This window comes from Triturus cristatus, chromosome 4_1 (assembly GCF_964204655.1).
Source record: "Triturus cristatus chromosome 4_1, aTriCri1.1, whole genome shotgun sequence".
Classification (NCBI taxonomy): domain Eukaryota; kingdom Metazoa; phylum Chordata; class Amphibia; order Caudata; family Salamandridae; genus Triturus; species Triturus cristatus.
Window position 1 is genome coordinate 309,434,888 of NC_140585.1, and position 20,364 is coordinate 309,455,251.

Here is a 20,364-nt window from a genome sequence, read left to right on the forward strand (position 1 = left end):
ACTCTGTCAGCTCTGTAACAGAATCCCTCTCAGTGGTTTCAGTAAAGTGTCTCCGACACCCTTACATTAATCACAGATATTATCTGCAGCGCTCAAGTACCTTTTGTCCCTGTAAGGCACTTTACTCCATTTTTTTCCTAAGAACCTCTCCCTACCTCTGTAACTCTTCATATGAAATATCTTTCTTCATACCATAACTACACTTTCACAATTGCCTTATTAACCTTCTTGCTTTCTCAAATGTGCTTGAAAATGTGCTATTTGCTCACTCTTTTTCCCAAAATGATTCGGGGGAGAATTCCCCCAAACACCCCTTCTAACGCTTGGACTCGCTCGTGGCCTTCGCTCATTACAGGTCACTCATAATAAACTTTTACACCTCACTGCTTTCAAATTTCACCAGCCGCCACTGCTTGCCACACCACAGCTTTCACATGCAAAAAGCTGCCGACTGCACCAGTCACACCCGAGCTGGCCCGGTGCCCGCAGCGCCTACTGTAACTGGGTGGATTCCACGGAGGAGCTACGGGTGCCCCTCTCACTGGGGCGACAGGTGATTTCTCACAATAGACATACCTCCCCGCTGCTGCCAGGTAAAGGCGAAGCAGGACCTATTGTGTGCATCCACAGCTCGCCTATTATATCCAGGAATGCCACTGCCTTCAAACCTGGCTCTACCTCTACCGCCCCCCTCCCGTCCCACAACTCGGGCCGTGAGCCACCCACGATGAATCACTCTTTGTCTGCAGCGAGGAAGACAAAAAACCACGAGCTTTCATACCAGCGGGCCAATGCGAAATACCTCAGAAAGTTGGCATGGACGAGGGGGGCGGTTTCATTGCACTTGTGTTTAGATGTCCTCCTCTCTGCCGACAACACCCTTTGTCACGGGGATAAAAGGAGGGAGGCGGACTGGGAAGGGCTGCACGGCTCCTGCTCTCAGACCTGTCACGGTCGCACCGCTGCTGCGCTCCAGGCCGAGCAGTCTTGGGTCTCTGTCTTCCCGCCCTTTTATCAGCCTCGTCCGCCATGTCGTCGAGCTACAGCTACAGGCAGAGCGCCAGCTCCCTCAGGGGGCCACGCGTGGTCGCCTTCAAGGCCCCAAGTGTCCATGGAGGCTATGGGGGGCAGGGGGTGTCTGTCTCCTCCGCTAGGCTTGTCTCCTCGGGGTATGGGGGTAGTTATGGTGGGGGATTCGGCGGCGGTGTTGGTGGTGGCTATGGTGGGGGATATGGCAGTGGTGGTGGCGCTGGCTACGGGGTGGGTTTCGGTGCCGTCAATGCTGCTGCAGGAGGCATCTTGGGGGGCAGCGAGAAGGAGACCATGCAGAACCTCAACGACCGTCTGGGTAACTACCTGGATAAGGTGCGCTCGCTGGAGGCCGCCAACAGCGACCTGGAGTTGAAGATCCGCGAGTGGTACGAGAAGCAAGGCCCAAGCCCAACCCGTGACTACAGCCACTACTACAAGACCATCGAAGACTTGCGGGACAAGGTACGGAGCCAGCTGCTGGGTGGTAGAGCTCAGAGCACCGCCCAGGCAGCCGCTATGCCCGCACACAAGAGGTGGCATCCCTCAATGCTTTATTCTGTATACTTTTGTGTCTAGGGTAATCACAGCCCATCAGACCGTCATGCCTACAGTTCATTCTTTTTATTTATTTATTTTAAAACTTTTATATAACGCTAGCTTGTCCCGTGGGTATCAGAGCGCTTTACATACATACTGTAAAGAAAAAACAGAACGGAAATTGCATTACATAGTAGGCAGGCAGTAAGGAAGCAAAACTAGGGATAAATAAAATACAGCATGGAAGATAAGGTGGTTAACACAGTCCGGTCACCAACTATCCTTGAATGTCAAGAGAGAGGAGTAAACTCGGATATTGATGTCTAGGTTAGTTGACGTTGGTCAGGAAAGTATTTGTTAAGGAGATAGATTTTCAGGTCTCTTTTGAAAAGGAGAAGGAGGGGTTGCATCTGAGTACTCTAGGGAGAGCGTTCCACAACCTGGGAGCGTTGCCAGAGAAGGATCGGTTTTGTGTGGTTTTCTTTTTCAGTTTCGGAGGAATAAGAAGGAGTGAGTTGGAGCTTCTCAGCGTTCTGGATTGACCTGCTCTTACCAGTTTGTAGTTCAGGTAGTTAGGGGCCGGAGAGTGAAGGGTTTTGTGTGTGATGCAGGCCAGTTTGTAAATACACCTCCCTTCCATGGGAAGCCAGTTGAGGGAGTTGAGAGCTGGAGTGATGTGGTCAAATCTTTTTACTCCAGATACGAGCCGAGCGGCCATGTTCAACACTGCCCTTAGAGGGGCTAGGTGAGCTTTTGGAGTCCCTGTTAGGATGGCGTTCCCGTAGTCGATTTTAGAGAGAACTAGGGATTGGACTACTGTCTTGCTGGTGTAACTTGTTCAATGGTAGCAAACCTAGACGGCCATAGCAACAATGCGTTTGGTTCCCATATGAAAGCTGAGGACTGAAACGAGTGTCTCTGATCACATTGCATAAGGTTGTCACCAAATTACCTACGACCTGCCGTGAATGCCATAAACGTCTGCACCGGGTATTCTTAGCATCACTACATCAGGGGACCCTGGGGCCACATTGTGGGTGATGTTTGATGCCATAGCAGTGTCCCGTACTTATTACAATGTAACAGAGCTTAACCAGCCACTCCTCACCCTGATGTATACATTTGTTGTTCCTTCATCTCTCCTCAATGTTACCAGATCAATCAGTCATTAGGAACTTTATTTCCCTGTCATGGACTTTCCAGTATCAAGGTAATGCACTCTGAGAGCTGTAATATTGGCTGATTTCAACTAAAATAACCGAGTGAACAATAATTCACAAAAGGCAAGTCCTGGCCTGGAACTGGTGAACCTGCTGACATGTAGGCATCTGGCAACCTCGCAACACCGCCCTCCAATGTGCCCCCACGCCCTTCGATGATATCCTCCCTCCATTCTACAGTACGCCAAAGCTTCGTAGCAAGGTGCGCTTTTCATGTCCCTCACATACATGTATACATACATATATGCTTATCTAGTTATTTTTTACCGATTGGTGAAGTTGTCATCACTGGAGAATTCGACTAGGCAGGAAATAATACCTGAGCAAACTCGGCGCTCCATGCAGGCGAAGCATTTGCTCCAAAATATTTTGGGGCTTACTTACAAGCCGCTTGCGCCACTTTTGCGTCATTTTTCCCATGTTAAAAATGACGCACGGGTGGCGCAAGGGGCTTGTAAATAAGCCCCTTTGTTTTTCTTTGTGTCGTGTCCAATGCCTTCAGCCAGTCTTGACGTTTAATCAACAGCCCCTGGCATGCTGGGCTTTTTGAACGGAAGACCGAGCTTTTGGAACCCATGCTTCCCATGTTAAATATCAAAACTACATGTCCTAGAATGAAACATGCTGTTGGCTGACAGGCCAGGCGTGGCTGTTGGTGTCACGCATGACGCGGAATAACTCGGCAAGTAGTGTTTTCAGCTGCTCTCCATCTCCCATAGAGCGTGCCTGGTGTTAAATGGTTCCGACGTTTGTAAACAGGTAGTGCGCGAGCCCAGAAGAGCTCAGAGAACAGGTACCTTCCAGCCGCCGCCTCCTGCCCCAGGGGAAGGCGGCTTCTCGGCTCGGCTGCCTCGCCGTTACCGTTACCTGCGCACCTGTCGTCGCCGCTCAAGTACCGCTAAGGTCTTTCCTGGCAACTATGACGTTCCAAGGCTAAAAAGCGCCCCGAAGCTGCGCCACATGAAGAGCCCCTTTACAACGAGCTACGCGCAGAAGCCTTCCATCCATCCATCAGCAGTTCCTTCTGTCCAAAGTTATTTCACATAAACAGCGCAGGCGCAGCAGCGCGAGCGCTTGAGCGCTCTCGTCTAAGACACACCGAGCAGGGGACTGCCACGAGCTCTGTGCCGGCCGCCGCCCCTTTCCATCCATCAACAGTTCCTCCTGTCCCAAGTTATTTTTTCCATTCTGTAGTTTTAGTGCTGTTTATTCCTTTAAAAATCCACATTCCAGGCTTCAAAATGCAAGAAGAAAAAAAAACAGAAAGGGCGAAGCTACTGGCACATGGTACTGTGAAACGTGAGCGCTCCATCCGACTCTAGGCGCTTGAGAGGATACACGATGTGACTTTGCACCATCAGACTCATTGCCTCCCCTCGCTCATCCCTCAGATGCCATTGCATCAGAGAAGCCAGCGAGTGAGCAGCGTTCCGAATGAGCTCCGATCTCGCCCCAGAGAGGCCAAAGAGTGAATGTGTGGCTCCATTTGCTCCAGTTATCGAGCTCCTGGTAAAATAAGTGGGGGGACGCCGTCCACCCGCGTGGTACCCCGACTCGAGCCCTTACAGGGCTTCGAGGTCTCAAACGTGTTAGTAGAAGAAAACTAGACACTGCTACCACAGTGCACAATGAGAACTCCGCTCGTGCCTGCCTGCCTGCCTGTTTCCTTTGGTTTTTGGAGCCTGTTCAAGTCGTAACAATATGAATGTCTGTTTCTTCCTCCTCCTTGAACATTGCACAGTTTAGCTTGGCAAGCAAACACATTGCCTTATTGGGGCTTGGGGTTGCTGCAATTTTAACGGCAGCCTGGCAAGTGCCAAGAATCCATTGTACTTATTCCAAAAGGGAGTTCCTGTAAATATTAATCTAAGCGAAACAAACCTTAACGCTGGAGACAAATGGAAATTAATTTGATAGACATTGTTATTTTATACGTGGAGTGGGGGAGGGAGGCAATGCCACTTTTCGGGTGCCACATATATTTCTTTTAACACCCTGCAAATGAGTGTCACTCTTACTTATAAACTATATTATTAAATAGCAGTTAAAGTATGCCAAACACAAAATGTACAAGCCTGCTCTACATAGCCTCAACCTTTACCTGGTCTCGCCGTGTACTCTTGTTCCCTTATTTTCCACCAGAGCTGCTTACTGTGCCAATGACACGACAGTGACTTTCGGGCACTCCAACATTTTTTAAGCAAACATCTCAAAATATGCCCAGACCCATAGGCACATCCTTGTAGTGTGCAATAAGAAACTACAAGTCCCAGCATGATTTGTACTGCTAATTGCAGCACCTACTAAAGGCTGAAAGTCCCACTCTAGATTTAGGGTGAGGCGACGGCTATGCCCAGCGGTCTCACTTCTATCTGCTAGCCTTACTGGCTTCATCGACTGCTTTGGAAGATGCTGCTTTTCTGTACACGAAGCAACACATTTTGACCCACAAGCATTCAGCTCTCACATCCAGTGACCCTTACCCACCCCCAGCATACACAGTGCAACAACAAAGGCGCATCCCAACTGGACCCCTGTCATGTGTGACACTTTCAGTAAGTCCTTTTTTATTTATTAACCAGATTGCACCCTGGGACTTGTAGTTTTAGTTTGAGCACTGTAAGTATGTAATGAATAGTTCCATGAAGTGTCGCAGCCTAAATTGCCAGGACTGGCTGAGGGGTAACCCGTGAAATAGGGCCAGTAGGCAGCTCTGCAAAATTAGACACAGTTGGATGCGTGTAGGTTTTTAGAGTGCTCAAACAGGCAGAGTTGTACGACCAGGCCTTTATCAGCAGCCAACCATTGTGTACTTCAGAGGTGAGCTGCCTTTGTGCCCGTTTTCCTTTGCGTTTCCCCTGTGTGCACGCGTGGCGCGACCCGAGTACACAGGACCTGGCAAACATCCCAAATCCAAGCTTTTGTCTGCCCCCCCACTCCCACTCCCTCTCCTGCCTCGCTCTGCTGTCCTCCGATCTGCTTGGCTCACTTTCTCCCGGCGGTCATTGTTTCCTTAAAAATTAAACAAAAATCTATAGAAACGGATCCAGCAAATATTTGATCATCTGCCTGTTGAGCAGCAGCAGAGCAGGTCGGGCAGGTTGGGTGATTAAGAAGCAGCCCAGTCCAGCCCTCTTCCCCAGAGGAGATCCGGGGCAATGAATGAAGGGCAGGATGTGCGCGAGGCTGACCTGCACGTGAAGGGACTGGGAATGGGGATGTCCCCGATGAATGTGAGACTTAGCGGACTCCGTAAGCGGGAGGCGGAGAGGGTATGTTTGTAAAGTCAGAAGCTAGAACCTCCATTCACTCATTGACTAGGTCTTCACCATTGACCCTGTACAGTCGGTGCTTTAAATGGGAATAAAATAGTGCAGGTACTCATTTAAATGTGGTGAGTGGGCGGGGCTGGGTGCGGGGCTAAAGGCAAGACATGGGAAGCTTACTGACTTATATATTGGTTGCAGCACATACCAAAAACACGAGAAATGTGTTTCTATAAACAAAACAGGTGAATTCGTTGTACAAAACGAAAGTTAAACACAGTGATATTTTAACATTTCCTTGTGTAGTAATATTTTTCTCCTTTTTCTCTCACACAAAAACACACACACACAAGCAGGCAAACAGACAAACATAGGCAGGCTCTCACACAATAGTGCCAATATCGGCAACAGTTAGTCACGACCAGGCCTGGAGATACCAGCGACGAGACGACGCAAGCCCTTCAAGGCGAACGAGCGGACAAGAGGGCGAGGAGGGGGCGGAGACAGAATATGTACCCCCCTGGCTCCTCCCCGCCGGAAGCAGCTATCTGCTGGGGTCTCCCTTGGTCTATCCCAGGGACACGACCTCCCACCCCTGTGCCTTCCTGTGGCACTAAGGCGGCCGCCCTCAAAGGGGCGGGCCGCTGCGCAACCCCCCCCCCCCCCGGGCAGCCTTACAAAGAATCAGGTGGTATTAAAGCCCCTTTAACCCTCTTACCCCCCCATGGATTTCCTCATTGTGCTGTCACTGGTCTGCCTCGATTCCTTACACAGCATGACGGCGAACACCCGGATTTCATGCAAATGAGCCCACGCTGAGTAGTTCAGCGGGGCTCAGCTCAGGGCTATTATACAAGTGCATTGGCTGCCAAAGAGACAGGCAACCACCACTAGAGGCCAATGCGCCTACCCTTCATGAGTACCGGTACTGTCCACGGCAGTAGAGAAGTGCCGGTACTCAGAGTGATAAAAAATAGAAGTGCCGGTACTCAGTACCTGTGAGTACTGGCCCATTTAAAGCACTGTTGTACAGTACTCCCTTTGTATAGGTTTATGCTCCACAAATACCACTTACACACAGTGGTTGAAGTGCATTAAAAAAAAGTATGGAAACTGTGATGCTGTGCGCAAATGAGGGGAGGTGATTGAGCGTGGGGGTGGAGTCAAAGGCGTGGCTAAAAAAACAAAATATTCTGTAACTTTTTTGGGTCTTTCACCTTCAGGTACGTACATATATAATAACGCACTGATTAAATGAAAAATAAATGCAAGTTAAGTTAATCAGTGGAAAATGTGTTTGTACATTATGAAATCTCTATTTGTTAATGCACTGCAGACGTCCATGTCTGTAATCAGACAGTCACAGAAAAGAATCCTAGTTGGTGCAGTGGAGAATGATGACTTGTGCATGTGTAGTACTACAAGGTCCCAATCTGTGACAGATAGCACTGTGAACATGTAAGTCATTATTTGAAACTTGCATTACACACACTAGAAGATCGGCTGCTGTAAAATGAGCAAAAAGGTTTAAGATAAAAAAGGGCTTCCAAAATATAGATTTAGTAATACCCAGACTGTACATAATGCAAATCATTTATAACTGTTTTTTAAAAGCACACACTTCACCGCTCAGCTGGAAATTTGTGCCTTGCAATACTATTCAAAAAGAATAAATCTCTGTCATCAGGAAGCTTGACGTGATTCTATCAATTAAAGCCAATATCGGCTTCCAAGCAACCTTTACATTTGCAGATTAACCAGTTGCGCACATTTACATTTCTTTCAGGTAAGCCTACACCCTGGCAAGAAGGCTTGATTAGCTGTCTGCCGCACCCTTAGTTTCACAGCATAAGGGACTCACTGCCTTGCGCTTCAGCTGAAGCATTTCAACTTTCAGAATTAACCGTTCCGAGACAGTTGCCTTTTTACAAAATGAATGGGAACAGTTTTTGTTAAATTAAAAAAGGTATGGGCACATTTTGCCCCTCAGATGTTGCCCAATTTGAACAATATTTCCACACAGGTTGGTGCCTCAGATAAACCCTTTGTCAGGACCAGAGTTCATTGATAGATTCTGCCCCTGCATTGCCAGTTTTTCAGAGGAGCCATCCTGGCACGGCCTATTTCAATTTTTCTGTGGATTCTTGTCACCTTGCCCAGCTGTTCTTGTGGGTTTTTTTTAGCAAAGAAATGCAAGAATTTTCACTGCTGCAGACAAAATAGTTTTTAGGTCTCGCCTTGGCAGCGCATACGCTGCATGCGCTGTCTCAGCGACACTTAAAGTAATCTATATGTTGGCAAGCAGACGTAGTTTCTCCTGCCGCTTGCCATTTGCTGAATGTTTGTATAGCTTTTGTTAGCTTGGTTTTGACTGGCTGTTGATGGCAAACTGACTTCCGTGTAGTCCGGAAGCAGCGGCCACCAACTACCGTTTTCGTCTGCACTGTTCGCACGTAAACATGGCAGCAGCGCATGCGCGTTCTACACCATATTAAGTGCTGTACTAATCGGCCCTGTGACAATGTATGTTTTAACCTGGGCCCAGCTGGTGTCTGTCACGGAGGCTGATTTGCCTGCACCTAATTGACCCCACGGATCACCCATACGGCTTGGTGCGCTTGTCGGCGCACAGCTGTTGTCTGCCGATCACTGCTCTGGACCGAGTTCCTGGAGGAGGAGGACCGCGTCACTGGAGAAGCTGTGCTGTTGCTGGGTAACCAAGGACGCCTCAGCGAGCAAGCGCCGTCAGCTTTGCACCCCGCCCAGCAGGACGTCAACAACAGGAAGAGGAGCTGCGCTCAAAGTTGGGATGCTACAGGCAGCGGGCACTGTTGGGCGGGCAGTGGGCACAAATGCTCTTGTATAGGGATTTTTCAGTAGGCTCAAATGTTCTCACTCACCTGGAAGGAATTCACTTCCCTTTGGATAATATAGAAAAACATCCGACATGCACAGTAAAAGTATTAATTAATGCATTTTGTTCATGCTGACGAGGAGTAGTTGGCAGATATTCCTATTGTGAAAGGACCCTTTTTTTACTCCTCTACTGTCCAGCTCTTGACACTTAAGGTTTCGTATTTTATGTTTCTTTACTAGATCTACAATGCCACCATTGACAACTCCAAGGTGGTTTTGCAGGTGGACAACACCCGCCTGGCAACAGATGACTTCCGAAGCAAGTGAGTATTTACCACCTGTTGGCCAGCAAGCATAGGTATGACATTAAAGGTCATCTGGGTGAAACTTTGAACTCATGCTTTCTCATTTGGATAATTAAAGGTGGGGTGGGCATTCGGACCATCACATTGATGTGCATGAGAATCTATACAAAATGAGTCCCTAGTAGGACATGTACTCAGCATGTTTTCTTGGAGGCTTTTCTCATTGAAATCTTGCACCTTCGAGCGATGGCGCAAAAGGATCTTAGCAGGAAAGGTTTTGTTGGTCCGCCATGTCGTTGTTTTCCATCCCCTTTCACAGTCCTCCATACATTTCAGAGGCAGACGACTGTCACTTAAACACTTTATGTCCCCATGGTGCTCTGTTGGCGCTCACCTAGCCGGACCTTAAACAAACGCAAGTGGTGCCTCAGTAGAAAATACAGAAGCCTGGATTTGTGAACACAGGATGATGTTCCCCATTCATGAATCTATTTTTTTTAAAATCCTAAACGATAATTTTCCCCCAAAAAATTTCTTAAGTGGTCATGTCTGTTATAGTTCGGGCTTTGGTAATTGTACCTGTAGACCAGAGAGCCTACATAGACCCTCAGAAAGCAAGAATAACCTTCGATTTCTTCCCTTGTTTCTGATTTCAAATCTGTCTTTCGCAAGGTTTGAGACTGAGCAGGCTCTCCGTGTCAATGTGGAGGCCGACATCAATGGACTGCGCCGGGTCTTGGATGAGCTGACCCTGTCCAGAACTGACCTGGAGATGCAGATCGAGAGCTTGAAGGAGGAGCTGGCCTACCTCAAGAAGAACCACGAGGAGGTGAGCTCTGCCTTGCACCGCATGTGAAGGCCTCAGGGGGGAGCAGGTGCGTCAAGACTGGCCGCCTCTAGAGCTAACAAGCCCACTGAAGGCCTGAGTTAGAGAGGATGCTGGCAATGGTAACCCCCGCCCCCCCCCCCCCCCCCGAACCACCCGATTTAGAGTTCCTTGCATGCCAACTATCTCACGGTAGAGGCTCTTCAGCTTCTATCAGTATGCCAAGGTAACTCTGCCACAAATCACATCTCTGTTGACAATTCAAAAACGGACCCATAGCAAGTCCCTCTTGCAATATCTCTTTTCCCAATCCTTTTAAGCTTGTTCGGATATTATCTTGCATTTTTAACTACAGCCAACTGCTATTATTATTATTATTATTATGTTTCTTATATAGCGCCTGAATCGACCCCCGAAGGGGTATCTCCGCGCTTGCCTTGGGAACCCGTCCTGGCTTTTCCCTGTGAGATAGCCCCTACAGGGCATCCCCAAGGTGAAAGCCAGGCATCCCGCCGCGGGGGGCCGTTGTGGAGATTAAGCAAGCTTAATGCCCAGAGTTGCAGAGTGTGAACCCATGATTAGGTCAGGCACCGAAGCGAGAATTATCGAGTCCATGGACATTTGAGCTCAAGACCCTGCCGCGTCGGGAATTGAACCCTGGTCCCGGGTCTGACCTCTGCTTCAGGGTCTGCCTGCTCTAACCAGTGAGCCACACTTCTCCACCTATACATGTCTTCATGCTGTTTGTTTCATGTGATGCATCATAATACCATCTTGTCCAAGTGTGCTATATAAGAATATTAAATAAATAAATGTTGGTCGGCACGCAGCCCCATATAGATGGCTGATCTACTTCCAAATCTGGCAGACTGACCTTTGTGGAAGATTACACAGTAAAGGATGACAAATGTTCTTATCACAGTTGTGTTGCGCAATTGGTCTCCACATAATACAGAAGTTAATATGTGGGCACTGACAAAGTACAATCGCTATGTGGGTACATTTTCAATGCCTATATTTATGATGAAAATTCTACCAGGACCTGGCAAGGAATTGGAGGATTAGGCACCAGAGGTTTCAGTCAAAGTGGCTCCTTCAGTGGTGGATGCAGCCATGGTATGGAAGAAACCCCTAGCACACTTAGACAGAGAGTTCTAAATCTGTGTGGATCTTGCTAGAGGAGGTAAAACCTCTGTCATTGAGACTGAAAATCAGTCGTCCCTTAGCTTCTTCTACTGTGATCAAGATGATATGACGGGGGCCTGTTTGCTGAATACGCCAATCCATTTTTTAGCCAGTGGTATATTCAGCCACATCACTCAGCAGACCTACCCCATCTGCCCTGGAGTGGAGATTCATTAAGAATACCATATTTCCCTCTGATACGTTGGCAGAAGCGGCCAATCTGCACATATGATAGATAGAAACTCCGATGCCGAAACCGTGGTTGAGACAGAGCCTATGAAAGACTGGGGAGAAGATGTGGCCTAATGGCTAGGGGACCAACCTTAAATCTGGGGAACCAGGGTCGAGTTTCGGCAATGACCGTCAACATCCTGTGGTTCTGGGCAAATCACTTAATCTCCCCATACCTAGCAAAAATGTTTCCTTATACAACGCAACTGGTGCTCATGTAAAGCGCTCAGATACCTGGTACCTTCAGGTAAAGCTCATGCTATATAACCTCCCCCTCCAAAAGAAGGCTATAGGATAATATTCTTTTACTGGCTACTGCCAGGATTAGCTAGGATACCTGTATAGGTTCTCTAGTGTCAGAGTTGGAAAGTTTGAGAACCACTCAGAAAACACCCAAGGTATTCCATATAATCTAAGGGCGAGCCCACCCAACGTGGCCCGCTAGAAGGCCCTGCCTTGAACATAATCCACCTATCGGAGTAGGGCCCCTTAACACAACTTAGATTCCCTGTCTTGGGGGCTAAACATTGGGCTGTATCTTTCATCAGTAATGTATCTGAGGCATCTTTAAATATGTTCCACTTTATTTGCAGGAGCTTATGGCTCTGAAGGGACAAGTCGGCGGCCAGGTCAGTGTTGAAGTGGATGCTGCTCCAGCTGTGGACCTGGGCCGTATTCTTGCGGAAATGAGGGACCAGTACGAACAATTGGCCCATAAGAACCGCCTGGACGCTGAGGCCTGGTTCATGAGTAAGGTAAGGTACCACCAGTCATCTGCCAGAGCAAGCAAGACTTGTCGATTCACATCTAACGTACCTTCTTCTTCTCTTTCCCAATATCCTACTTTATCCCAAGATGGACGAGTTGAACAAGGAGGTGGCCACCCACACGCAGGAGGTGCAGTCAAGCAGGACAGAGATCACCGACCTCAGGCGCACCATGCAAGGCCTGGAGATAGAGCTGCAATCACAGCTTAGCATGGTACATCCTTTTTGCTGGTAGTTGGAGATGTTATGTTATATGATTTTTGTATAGCGCAAATCACCACAGGTCTCTAAGCGCTTATAGAGAAAGAGAAGGAGATGAGCCGGTAGCTGATGCAGAGGTATAGCAGCGGCGGAGAGGCAGGAAGATTACGTGGTGGTAACCGCCTCTTTGAATAGGAAGGTTTTTAACTGTTTCCTGAAAGTGAGGAGGTTCGGTTCCCTGCGTAGATGTTCTGGCAGATCATTCCAGATCTGCGGGAGAAGAACCGAGAACGCTCTGCCCCCCTTTGATTTAGAGATGTACCTAGGGGGAGCTAACCTGCATGCCTCAGAGGATCGTAGAGTCCGGCCGGGAACGTATTTCTTAAGGCGGTCTTTTATGTACTTGGGTGCCTGGCCGTAGATTGCTTTGTGAGCAATACATAGACCCTTGAACTGCGCTCTCTGTTTGATAGGAAGCCAGTGTAACTTATGCAGCAGGGGGGTGGCATGTGTCTTTCTAGGGAGGCCAAAGATAAGCCTGGCCGCATCGTTCTGGACCACCTGCAGTCTCCCGATAAGGTTTTGAGGGAAGCCAATGTATAGGGCATTCCCATAGTCCAGCCTAGAAATGACAGTTGCGGAAACAATGGATTGTAATGATGATGTTGACAGGAGAGGGACAAGTTTCAGCAGTTGCCTGAGTAGGCCAATGCAGGTTCCTACCACCGTGGTGACCTGACAGGACATGGATAGGTCAGAGTCAATTTTCAGGCCGAGGCCCTTTACGACCGGGACAGGTCTACACTCAAAGCCCCTTTCTCTGGGTTAGGGGCCTTATTATGAGTTCAGGGTTCTACAGCCTTGCCCACATCTTCTCGATTGCCTAACTGAGCCTGTCAGTCTTGTAGAGGAAAAGCATATAAGATTTCAAGAGTTTTGCCATCAAAGCGGTAGACCTGGGGAGTAGTCCCGTTGACAAATGACTGTCTCTGTTAAACAGAACCTGAATTTTAGGGGAAGTGGTCTGCATTCCCTTTGCAGCCTGTCCTCAACTGACATGGTTCCACTTTGCCCTCTCCTCCCACCAGATTCCTCAGCCTGTGTGTGCTAACAGAAGTTATTTTCTTCTCTTTCTTTTAGAAAGCCTCCCTCGAGGGAACCCTGGCAGAAACAGAAGCCCGCTATTGTGCACAGCTCCAGCAGATCCAGGGCATGATATCGCAACTAGAGGCCCAGCTTGGCGACCTTCGCTCAGACATGGAGCGCCAAAACCACGAGTACAAGATGCTGATGGACATCAAGAACCGGCTGGAGATGGAGATAGCCACATACCGCCAGCTGCTCGAGGGGGGCGATGCCCAGTAAGTAAGACTGGCTGATGTGCAATGTTGTAGCCATGAGGGTATAGAGCATACTAGAGGGGCTTTCTTGTCATATCTTATTAGAAATTAACCTATAATGCCTGCATGTGAGCATGAAGGGGCTGCTGGTCCTATCACATTAGAATTACCTTATTAGAATGCGTGCATCCCATCGCAGATGAAAGATCACCCAAGCCGATGGGTCAATCTATGAGAAGCCACTTCGTACCAAAAACGTATAACTCCAAACTATTTCGATTTGGGTTTGATTTGTAGCACTAAAGGGGTTATTTAAAATCTGGCAGATGTTGGACAGTAAACAAAATGTGCAGGGTGTCCTGTCCACCCTATTTAGAGTGTCTACAAACTCTAAATAGGGCATATGAGGCATCTGCCAAATTTTGTTAGATGTCCTGCTTGTGCAAAACTCCAAATAACCCCATAAACTTGTACTAGTACCCACCTAGTGAAAAGTGTTTAAACATAAAATGTCCACTTGCAGGGCTCTGTCTATAGCTTGAAGTGGTGAATTTGACTTTAGTGAGGCCCTGTATTCAGGTAAATGCACAATAAGGCTTCTTGTAACCTGTGCAGCCATTGTCATTCCCGAGTTTTTATTGTGCAACAAACAAGCCCCCTAGTAGTTGTGATCTTCGTTCACTTAAGTGCAGCTTTTGGGAATAAAATGTCAGAAAGCAAAAGTCTGGAAGAGGGAACATCAGGACCGGAACATGTCTCTGGTTGCCGGGGGTGATCTAGAAACCATATCCTTGAGGATCTCACCTGGCTCTTTAGTGCAGTAGCTTCTCCCTCAGTGGGTAATGGTTGTCTCCATATGCACCTCTTGAATCACTTTCCCCCAGCAGAGGTTGGGAGACCCTTCAACAAACCCTCTGTTCACCAGTTGTAACTACATGCACGACCTGCTCTGTGGGATCCAGAGCCTGGTCAGGTCATCTTTAGCACTTCTAGCTGACCATTGGTCCATCAATGCTCACCTCATTCCTTCGTGTTCGGAATTGGTAGACTCACTCAGGCATGTGTCTCCTCTCCAATTCTTTGTTTTTTGGGAAGTGTCTGGAAGAAGGTTCCTGCCCCACAATATGTACCAGGGCCGTGAAAAATGGCCATACTTCTCTTCTGCACATATTTTAAAATCTAGTTAATTCCACCGCTAATTTCAAGAAATTAGTTTTTAAAAAAAAAGAAGAATGTTGTGACCAATTAATTTGTTTAAAAAAAGAAGAATTTTGTGACTGAGCTAGCTAAAAAAATGTTTGGTGGGTATCTTGTGTGACATTTGTGTGAGCCATTCATTGTCCACATTCTGTAATTCAACAAAGCGGGCAAACTTCTCAATGTTATGCAGCAAGGAAGTGAGATCTAGACAATGTCACTGATAGAATAAACAGTTAGCGCAGACATAATTTCTACAACTCATTTTTGGCGACAGGAATGTATGTATCAACATCAGACTTTGACCCAGAGCAAGAGAGAGAAAACTTGCTTAATCAAAACTTCGGGCCCTTGCACTTTAAATGGCACTTATTTTTGGCAGTTTAGGCAATGCCATCACGTCGTCCCAATTCTAGGTTACACCTGTGTTAAATGTTTGGTCTTCCTCCCCATACAGCCCCATGAACTGCTGCAGGAAGTGGGCGGTTACTTTTCTGCCCGCTAATCATCTCTGTCAAGTCCTTTCTAAGTGCCCAGTTCATGCACTCAGAAGGATTCCAGGAGTTTGCCTGAAGGGCGAGATTAGCTTTGCCAGTGACACTGTGCGCTTTCGTGTTATGTAAATTAGAGGCCCTGTTGCACGTGTAGGCCCCTGGAATGGGTTAAAAGCAGACAGCGCCCTCTGTGTGTGTGGGGGGCGGGGGAGGGGGGCAGGGGAGGGCCTCGCGGGATTAAGAGCCGAGATTGACACGTTCCTATGCTCTTCTCCCCGCAGTGTGTCCGGAGGCTCGCATTCCACAGATGGTAAGCATTCCTCTTAACTTAATCTCACATTTACAAAACGCAGGCCCCTTCCAGGTCACTTTGAGCAAACGGGTATATTCGGTAAAGCTATGAACCTTGAATAGCGCTTGGAGGACTTGGCTACCTTTCCAGAGTCTAGCATTTCTGGTTTAACTGGCCTTGCTCATGATAATGGGAGGCAGCCAGGAGCACAGACCCGGGTATTCAGGGCTTTAAGTGTGATGAAAAAACTGTGGGGTCTCTCTAAGGGGCGTGGCCAGTGTAATTAAGGGTGTGGCTTAAAATACGTAAGTTAAAAATCTGTACTTTTTCATAGTGTGCCACCCGACTTGTATTTTGCTGTTTCTGTCATTGCATCCAGATATATGATGCAAGTAACATCATACCTACAGCAAGTCAGGACTATTAGCTTTGTCAATGGTTGTTAGCTGCATGATATAAATAAGCAGCAACTATGGCTTGTAATTAATATTGAAAAAGCTAACACTTAAAGTCCTAGAGACACCACGACAATGTTGCTGCTCCTGAGTTTCAAAAAGAGAAGGGAAAACCAGATAGAAAATGACTCTCTTTAAAGGATTCCACTTCCCCTACAACGCTCATGCCATAACATCCATTTGCGAGAAGTGAGCAGCGCACATCGATGCGCCAGCTGTCACTGTAGTCCGGAGAAAAACAGACCAACTGTGCCAGGGCACAAAACAGAGCCCGATAGAGGCCCTTTCGAGGCCCCTTTTAAAAAACTGAGACCCGGCCCACTTAAAGTCCTGCGGCATTAATGACAAAGTGGCTCTCCTATCTGTCTTTGCTCCCACTCTCACTTCTTTTCCTCTCCTTTGTCTATATCTTTCTCTCGCTCCCTCTTCTGCTTGTCACCTCACTCACTTTAACTTCATATCTCTCTCTCTACTGTTTTCTCTCCTTATTTGCTCTCTTTATAATCTATAGCTCACTTTGTGCACACTTTCTCTCCTTCACCTTTTTGTCTTTCTCGCTCTCACCCCGTCCCTCTCTTCTCGGTCCCATCCATCCCCTAACTTCCTCTGTTTCCTAATAATTCTCTCTTCTGTATATTTGTCCCTTTCTTCTCTGTTTGACCCTATCTCACTTCTTCTCAGCATTTTCTCCTTCCTTTCTCAATCTCCTGCCCTCATCATTTGTTGCACTATTCACCCCATGTGGCCAGCTCTTGTGTCCGCAGTCCGTACTTCCAACCCAGGTTGGGTCTCTCTCACCAGTCCCATCCTTCTGGTCCCCAGGTTTGCAAAATGTGGGGCACATTACGATGCCGGTGGAACCGTCACCAACAGGCCATCAATGGCTGTCTCACCGACATACAGCCCTTTGGGCCGACCATCACATTATGATGCAGGTGGTTGGACCCTAAAATCTCAGAGGACAGACCGCCGCCTCCAACCGGATCTACTAATCCCGTTGGGGCGGCGGTCAGAATCGTGATCCCGAATGGAGGCGGAGCCTCCAGCTTAAGCACAGCCGTCATGATCACGATATCCCTTTCCAAATGCCTTTTCATGGCGGTCCCACCACCATGGATAGGCAGACGGAATTAGACTTTGCAAGGCCCAACCAGCTCCCTCGTCCCCCCCACACGTCCAGGCACCGTGTGCACCACATGATGCCGGGCACACGGTGCATGGGTGTCTGAAAAATGCCCTTTTCTACTGCGGCTTGTGCTGCGCCCCTTTTCTAGGCCACAAGCTGCAGTAGAAAAAACGCCATTTTCCGACTGCCTGCACGGCGGTCTAATCAAAATATGGCAGGTGGGACCGCTGCCTACTTGTCGGGTGGTCCTACTCCCGCGGCAATGACCGCCATTGTAATGTGGCCCACTGTTCTGTTCCTGTTGTATTTACTATATAATGTGTGGGCAGATACATCTCAAGTCCATATGTGGTACATTAAAAAAAGTGTAGGATTCCAGGTTTCCATGCACTCTTAGGACATATCTCAGAAGCACTGAAAACAACCAGAAAAAGATCTGTTATCAGTAGAGTAGACGTCCCTTCTACCAATCAAAGCGAAATCAGTCCTAGGGTGTGAAATCCTAACATCTGCCCTTTTTTGTCACTCTAGGCTCAAAGAGTGGGGGCAAATAAGGCATGCCCCTAGAGAAAAAGCGGGAGGAGCCCAGTTCCAAGAGCATACCAAAGACCCGGAGGACTCAGATATAAGAAGAGACAGCATTTTATCTAAAAAGAAAAGGAGAAACATCTAGGTGGAAGCCAGAAAACATGAACCTCGATGGACATTTTAAGTCTCACAGTTTGGTTTCCAAGCATGAACAAGGTTCAATAACGTGATTCCAAGTCAAAGGTTCCTCGCGGTGGCCTGAAACTGCCTGCCATTTTGTTGAAATGATGACCCTTTTGAATTCTGTTGGTGCATTATTCTGTCAACTACTATGGTCTAAGCACAATGTTTTGTTTTTATCTCTCCCTCAACCGATGGCTTTTCAAGAGCCTGTTTAGTGGAATACTGTCTCTAAGAAAGCATGGCTGTTTTGCATGACTTGTGTGATACAAGTAAAACCATTGGCAAAGCCAATTTGTTTGGCTTTTATTTCTTAGTTTTTTCCATGAACAAAGTTTGTACAGATCTGTCAAACAATTTACACTCCCGCAAAGTGACTTCCGTTTTTTAAGGTTATCCAGCTGTGGTCCAATGAGGTGAATTTTTGGGAGAGTGGTGAAGTTTAGAGAAAGACTGAACACATTTATCTGAATGTAGGCATGTGTCATGAAGGGTGAAGGTGATTTAAAGGCATGTGATACTCTCCAGTGACGGTGAGTTGAGAGGTATAGTTTGCATTATGTGATTATTTCAATCAGAACATAAACAATGTACTATTTGTTTTATGCCTTGGCACAGTCACACTAAGCTTCCTATTATAGGAAAGGTTGATTTCCACGACTTTCTGTCAAGTGACACATTGAGCCCGTCCATTTAAACCACTTCTTATTACCAGGGAGGAGGCGGTGCTGTCCCATCCCTGGGTAATATGTTTCCACAATTGATGAAAGCGTTATTGTTTCCAATACATATATATATCTGCTTTGGCTGTCTAATAAAAATCCTTCGCTGGGCTCCCCCAAACCGCAATTCATCTATGTTATTTTGTCAGAGCGAATACCCGTTCCAGACCCGTACCAAAGACAGACATTCCAACCCTCCCGATTCAGGCGGGAGACTACCGGTTTGAAGGCTAGTCTCCCGCATCCCGAGTCAGGCATCCAGAAACCTGATTCCACAGGCTGCAGCAGGAATTACAGAATGACCTGCTTCGGGTGCTTAAAATAACTCAAAGTTGAGCTAAACTGAGAGCTCAAAATTACGTTGGCTCTCCAGCCTTTGTTTTCCTCCCCATATCCCGTAGTTGTGAATATATTATTGCCTGACCCAGCCCAAAAGCTATTGGTTTAGAAGTGAGCTTGGGCGGGCCCAGGGTTCAGGACTCCGGAAACAAATTTATGTACCTGCCTCCGAGTCCTAAGCCCTGCGTAATAGATGATCCCTCGACAAGAAAAAGAACTCACTGATGACAGAAATGTGGCTTCCGGGACGATGAGCACATCATGTGACCAGGTGGCAGTCATGGTGCCCTAGGTCATGTCATCAAGAGCATCAAACAGGTGCCTGGCAGACTGAAGACCCCATACCTGGGGCGGATCTGATGAGAGGGTTCTTTCTGCCCAGCTTGTCCTGCAGCTCCAGTTCGTCGTGGGGCGACATGCTGTTTTGCTCTTTCTTTCTCCCAGTGCCCCTTTTCCTGCTGTGTTGTCAGGAATAAATACCAATCCGTTGGTTTTAAAGGGGGGCCGTGTTTGTCTGCCTTAGCCACAGTAAACTCAGGACTGTGTAGATTAGAAAGGCTGCACACTTACAAATCTGGTCCTTGGGTCCCCCTCTCCTGTCCAGTTGGGGCAGTTGGCATTGTCGTGAACACCTCATTAAATTCTGCCTCCTCATCCAGCTCACTGCTGTACCGCTGAGATCATCAGAAGGCTGTTGTAATCTGCTGGATTCTCTTCTTGCTCTGGGGTCCTATGCAAAAGCTGGACAATAAATGACTAAACAACGTCAATCCCACCTGCAGCAGCGTTGAAGCCACATGACGTGTGCAACCTGGCCATCATTGCATGTGCATCACTGGGGCTGGGCTGCTTCTCACTGGCCACCTGTGAGCTCAATCTCACTGCTACATGCGTCCATGGGACAGCTGAAGACAGCCCCTTAAGGTCTTTGGGGGGTGCCTGCTGGCACTCCGCCCTGCTCCCAGAAACCTGCACCTGGCACTGCACAGAGCCAGCTTGAAGACACTGGACAGTTACTGTCCATCAATGGTGCCCTATGGCAGCAAGACTGTGGCTCCCATTGCAGCGTCATTGTCACGGCCTTGACCAGCCCCCACTGCGGCCATCCTTCAGTGGCAGATGTGCGAGAGCGCCAGGATCAGCAGAATGATAAGCAACACATGGAGGCGCCCATATTCACATCTGATTCACTGACAGACCTGACTGCATCCTTGACTGTTTATTTGTACCATCTCGTGCACATGTCATGCAAGATAAAGCGGCGT

General features: G+C 47.9%; 1 protein-coding gene across 2 annotated transcripts; it reads left to right on the top strand.

The window, feature by feature from the left end:
• Nucleotides 1-785: 785 nt before the first annotated feature.
• LOC146854838 (keratin, type I cytoskeletal 19-like) lies at nt 786-18,881 on the top strand. 2 transcript variants are annotated; one of them, XM_085652210.1, is made up of 8 exons: nt 786-1,494; nt 9,152-9,234; nt 9,889-10,045; nt 12,052-12,213; nt 12,314-12,439; nt 13,567-13,787; nt 15,739-15,767; nt 17,862-18,881. In XM_085652210.1, the coding sequence occupies exons 1-8, from the start codon at nt 1,030-1,032 to the stop codon at nt 17,882-17,884; spliced, it is 1,266 nt and encodes a 421-aa protein (XP_085508336.1). In that variant the 5' UTR covers nt 786-1,029; the 3' UTR covers nt 17,885-18,881. The 2 variants fall into 2 exon arrangements, with proteins under 2 accessions (XP_085508336.1, XP_085508337.1); XM_085652211.1 differs by lacking the exon at nt 786-1,494 and adding an exon at nt 5,933-6,061.
• The last annotated feature ends 1,483 nt before the right edge of the window (nt 18,882-20,364 follow it).

Bases quoted from the DNA above. Each gene is read 5' to 3' on its own strand.
- LOC146854838 (XM_085652210.1), top strand. From the start codon at position 1,030: ATGTCGTCGAGCTACAGCTACAGGCAGAGCGCCAGCTCCCTCAGGGGG. The intron at 1,495-9,151 runs GTACGGAGCCAG...TTTCTTTACTAG, and splicing joins TCGAAGACTTGCGGGACAAG to ATCTACAATGCCACCATTGA. The intron at 12,214-12,313 runs GTAAGGTACCAC...CTTTATCCCAAG, and splicing joins AGGCCTGGTTCATGAGTAAG to ATGGACGAGTTGAACAAGGA.